Below are 5,208 nucleotides of genomic sequence, written 5' to 3' on the forward strand. Positions count from 1 at the left end.
GCCATAAGCGGAAAGATAACCGTGACGATCGGAGAGATCAGCCAAAGAAAGGGAAAGGTCGGTATGGTCACAACGACAACCGAGGACCCCTGCCCAACCGTGACCACGGCAACGAGGTCTTCACCCTGCTGAATACCACGTATGAAACCGTTCTGATGAACGAACAGGAGGCCATACCGAAGCCGAATGTTAGAAGACCCAATCGGCAAGACAACCGGGAGACCGGTAAATTCTGCCGATACCATCAGCACAACAGCCACAACACGGAAGATTGTATAAGTTTGAGAAAGATTGTGGAGCGGCTGATCCGAGAAGGGAAACTGGACCAGTATATCGCCCGGCCGCCATCGGCGCCGGTGCCGAACCCTCCTCGGCAGATAAACATGATCAGCACTATCAGCGGAGGACCTACCGTTGCGGGGACGAGCCACCGTTCGATGAAACAGTATGTGCGTGCCGCGCAGTTCCCTCAGGTGCTCGGAATAGAGATGAATCGGTTCCAGGAAACACCAAAAGTTCATTGGGAGCCGATCACATTTTGCCAAGAGGAAGAAGAGGGAATCCTCTATCCCCACGACGACCCAATGATCATCCGAGCTGAAATTGCCGATTACGATGTAGGGCGAGTGCTGATCGATACCGGGAGCTCCGTGAGCGTAATCTTTGCTGAAGCTTTCAGAGAGATGGGAATCAATGACAACCAAGTCGACCGGCAGTTGACACCTCTGTTAAGCTTCTCTGGAGACTTGGTCCAACCGATCGGTAGTGTCAGACTGCCAATTACATTTGGCACGGCGCCGAGAAAAACAACAACGTACGATCAGTTCCTCATCGTCGACTGCCCGACGGCATACAACGTTATCGTTGGCCGAACGGCACTGACGAGGATCAAGGCGCATCTTTCGCCCCACATGCTGTTGATGAAATTCCCTACCCCGAACGGCACGGGGGCAATCCGGGGAAATCAATTCAGCGCGCGGACTTGCTACGCTACGGCGCTCAAGGCAACCTCGTTCATACTCCCCAACGAGACCATGACGGTGCAAGGTTTACCGAACGGTACTGGACCGGTTGACGACCCTAGAGATGAATCTCCCACCCCTCACACACAACCTGCCGAAGAATTGGAAACCATAACCTTGAGCGATGAACAGCCCGATCGACAGGTTAGAATCGGCACTAGACTCACTGCGAACCTCCGAGCGCAATTCATAGACTTCTTGCGGCTCCATTCGGAAGTTTTCGCATGGTCTTACGAGGACATGCCCGGCATCGCCCCGGACGTGATTAGCCATAAACTCACCATCTCCTCCGCCTATAAGCCCGTAAGGCAGAAGCGCCGATCATATGATGCCGAACGGTATGAAGCGATGCGCACGGAAGTCGAGAAACTTCAAACCATCGGTTTCATCCGGGAAGCAACGTATCCGGTATGGCTTGCCAACTCCGTCATGGTAAGAAAGTCCACGGGCGGGTGGCGGATGTGCCAAGACTATACCGACCTCAACAAGGCCTGCCCGAAGGATAGCTTTCCGTTGCCACGGATAGACCAGCTCGTGGATGCCACTGCCGGCCACGAACTGCTGAGCTTTATGGATGCCTACTCCGGCTATAACCAGATATTCATGCACCCTCCCGACAGCGAACATACCGCATTCATAACGGACAAAGGGTTGTACTGTTATAATGTCATGCCGTTCGGTCTGAAGAACGCGGGGGCAACTTATCAAAGGCTCGTCAACAAAATCTTCGCCGGTTACATCGGCAACATCATGGAGGTTTATGTTGACGACATGTTGGTAAAAAGCAGAACTGCCGAAGATCACCTGCAGAACTTATCGATCATGTTCGGCATACTCAAAGAGTACAGGATGAGGCTGAACCCGAAGAAATGCGCCTTCGGTGTATCTTCCGGGAAATTCCTCGGATTCATGATCAGTCAGAGGGGGATTGAGGCGAATCCCGAGAAAATAAAGGCAATCATCGATATGGAGAGGCCGAAGACGACGAAGGACATTCAGAGCCTTACCGGACGCGTGGCCGCCCTGCCCCGCTTCATATCGAAGGCTACCGATAAATGTGTACCGTTCTTCAAAGCCTTGAAAGGGGGCAAACGGGATATCACATGGACTGCCGAATGCGATAACGCATTTCAAGCCCTGAAGAACTACATGAGCAAAGCCCCCCTTTTGTCAAAACCGCTGCCTGGGGAAATTCTCTACCTCTACCTTTCGGTATCCGGAACTGCCGTCAGCTCGGTACTAATTCGGAAGCCAGAGAAGGCAGAATTACCAATTTTCTACTGTCAGCAAGGCACTCCAGAGCGCGGAACTTCGGTATCCACCATTAGAGCAGCTGGCTCTAGCCCTTGTTGTCTCGGCACGAAGACTTCGGCCATACTTCCAGGCACACGGGATCAAAGTCCTGACCAACCAACCCCTCCGGCAAGTCCTCCAGAAACCAGAAATTTCGGGCCGATTGATCAAATGGGCGATCGAACTCGGGGAATTCGACATACAGTTCGTTCCGAGGCCCGCGGAGAAGGGCCAGGCTGTTGCCGATTTTATCTCCGAGCTTACCCCAGCGACAGTACAACCGACATCTGAGGCAATTACCGAGACCATCTTGCCGGATCAACCAGGCGCCGAACGCCTCGACACATCAACTCCCGTCTGGGGTTTGCACGTCGATGGCTCGGCAAACCAACAAGGATGCGGAGCGGGCTTGGTGCTGACAACACCGGACGGACAGAAGATCGAATACGCCCTCCGATTCGACTTCCGGACATCCAACAATGAAGCGGAATACGAAGCCCTCTTGGCCGGCCTTCGGTTAGCCAAGAGCATGAATGCAAAGCAAATCCGAATTCACAGCGACTCCCAGCTCATTGTGAACCAGGTAACGGCAGACTTCGCCGCCAAGGATGCCTCCATGTACGCCTACCTTTCAACCGCCCATCAGCTACTCCGAAGTTTCCAAGCATACGAGATCAAACAGATCCCCAGAGGCGAAAACAGCCATGCCGATGCTTTGGCAAGACTCGCTTCGGCGATAAACGACAAAGTCGGAAGAAAGGTACCAGTGGAGATCCTTGCCCAACCGAGCACGGTAACCTCCGAAGCGTGTGCCGTACGGTATGAGGATACATGGATGTCTCCCATCTACTTATACCTGACGAACGGCACCCTTCCTGAGGATAAAGCCCAGGCCCGAAAGCTGAGATACCGATCAGCAAGATACACAGTTATCAACGATGTACTCTACAAGCGCGGCTACACTACCCCGTATCTCAAATGCCTCACGGCAGAGCAAGGGGAGTACATCCTTCGGGAGATTCACAGCGGTGTGTGTGGCGACCATTCCGGGTCCCGATCTCTCGCCTACAAAGTCTTTCGGCAGGGATACTTTTGGCCAACCATGCATCAGGACGCCAATACACTAGTGAAGAGGTGTGACAAATGCCAGCGCTTCGGTAATGTCCCACATATCCCTGCCGAACCCCTCACGCCGATTGTAAGTCCTTGGCCTTTCGCACAATGGGGACTGGACCTGATTGGCCCAATGCCGCAAGGCAAGGGCAGGTAAAATATGCAGTGGTTGCCGTTGACTACTTCACCAAATGGGTAGAAGCCGAACCTCTTGCAACCATAACGGCAGCAAAGATTGAAGATTTCGTCTGGACTCACATATGTTGCCGATTCGGTATCCCATATGCTATCATTACCGATAACGGCAGGCAATTCGATTCGGAACTCTTCAGGCAATTTTGCACCCGTTTGAAAATCAACTTGTTTTTTGCATCGCCGGCCCATCCCCAGTCGAACGGTCAGGTCGAAGCAATAAACAAAATAGTGAAGAAACTGCTGAAACGGCAGTTGGACAAGGCAAAAGGAGCCTGGCCGGAAAAGCTTCCCGAGGCACTGTGGGCCATTCGAACGTCTTACCGAACGTCCACTGGGGAAACCCCTTTTTCTATGGCCTTTGGATCGGAAGCAGTGGTNCCCGTGGAAATCGGCGAACCTTCCTACCGAACGGAATCCTTCGCACCGAAGGAGAACGAGGAGGCCATGTCTCTAAGCCTTGANCTACTCGAGGAGCACCGAGCNCAGGCCAACCTTCGGAATGAAGCCTACAAACAGCGTGTGTCTCGGTATTACGACTCTAGGGTCAGACCCCGCTCTTTCCGAATCGGGGACTGGGTCATGCGCAAGGTGTCGCTTGCGACGAAGGATACCACGGAAGGAACCCTCGGACCTTCCTGGGAAGGACCTTATGAAGTCATCGGTATCCTTCGCTCGGGAACCTACCGATTGAGAGGCTCCAACGGCAAGGCCCTCGGCCATCCTTGGAACGTAGAACATCTCAAGTACTACTACAAGTGACCTAGCCTACGGCAGGTTGGAACTGTAATTACTCGATGTATTTATTTTATTGGAATTAATAGAAAGCCCTCGGCACTATTACTTAAGCCTTCCTTTGATTATCATTTTTGCCCACGGCAACTAAATGTTAACATCCCACGGCGTTCTATACTAGCCTACGGCAACGAATGACTGTTCAAATCTTACCCTACAGATCCCTTCGGGACTTGTCAAAATTCAATAACGTCCTTATTAGCCTACGGCAATAAGTAACTTTCGACCCGCAGTTAGCCTACGGCAACTAGCAGTTATAACGCACTCACACTTAGGTTAAAGTCGAAGATTTGGACAATTGATGGTTGAATTAAAAAGAAGCATAAATTTGAATTAAAAGATGCCCTCGGCATCAGTGTGTTCGGGACAAACAGAAAATGAAAGCTAAGCTATTACAAAGATGCAAATAAGAACGCCTCAAGCGGCAGCTTCGCCTCCGGCAGCAGCCTCGGCAGCAGCCTCGGCAGACCCGGGCCCCTCAGCAGCCTCCTCCCCGTCGTAGTTCTCGATCATTTCCTCTGTTATTCCTTCGGGAAGGGGAGGGGGATCGGCAGCAAAATTGAGGTTCAGCTTCTGGCCAGGGTTGTACCGCTTGAATCGGTACAACATATCCGCCATCTCAGAGCCAACTTCCCCGTCCAGCAGGGCAGCGAACTCCTCCGACGAACGGTATCCCTGGATTGCCGTTTTAACGGCAGCCTCAACCTCCGCAGCTTTGGTCCGCTCGGATTCTTGCATGGCGTCCTGTATCGCCTCAGAAACGGCCTCGGCATCACGCGCCGCTGCCCGCGCA

The 5,208-nt window shown here is 52.7% G+C and overlaps 1 protein-coding gene across 1 annotated transcript; it reads left to right on the forward strand.

Annotated features, from left to right (window-relative positions):
- The first annotated feature begins 383 nt into the window (after positions 1–383).
- Positions 384–4,382, forward strand: LOC117620873. Its single transcript, XM_034351116.1, has 4 exons — positions 384–1,672; positions 1,811–2,336; positions 2,407–3,513; positions 3,876–4,382. Exons 1-4 carry the CDS (start codon positions 384–386, stop codon positions 4,380–4,382), a joined length of 3,429 nt encoding a protein of 1,142 aa, XP_034207007.1.
- The last annotated feature ends 826 nt before the right edge of the window (positions 4,383–5,208 follow it).

The sequence above is a fragment of the Prunus dulcis genome, chromosome 3 (assembly GCF_902201215.1).
Source record: "Prunus dulcis chromosome 3, ALMONDv2, whole genome shotgun sequence".
Taxonomy (NCBI): domain Eukaryota; kingdom Viridiplantae; phylum Streptophyta; class Magnoliopsida; order Rosales; family Rosaceae; genus Prunus; species Prunus dulcis.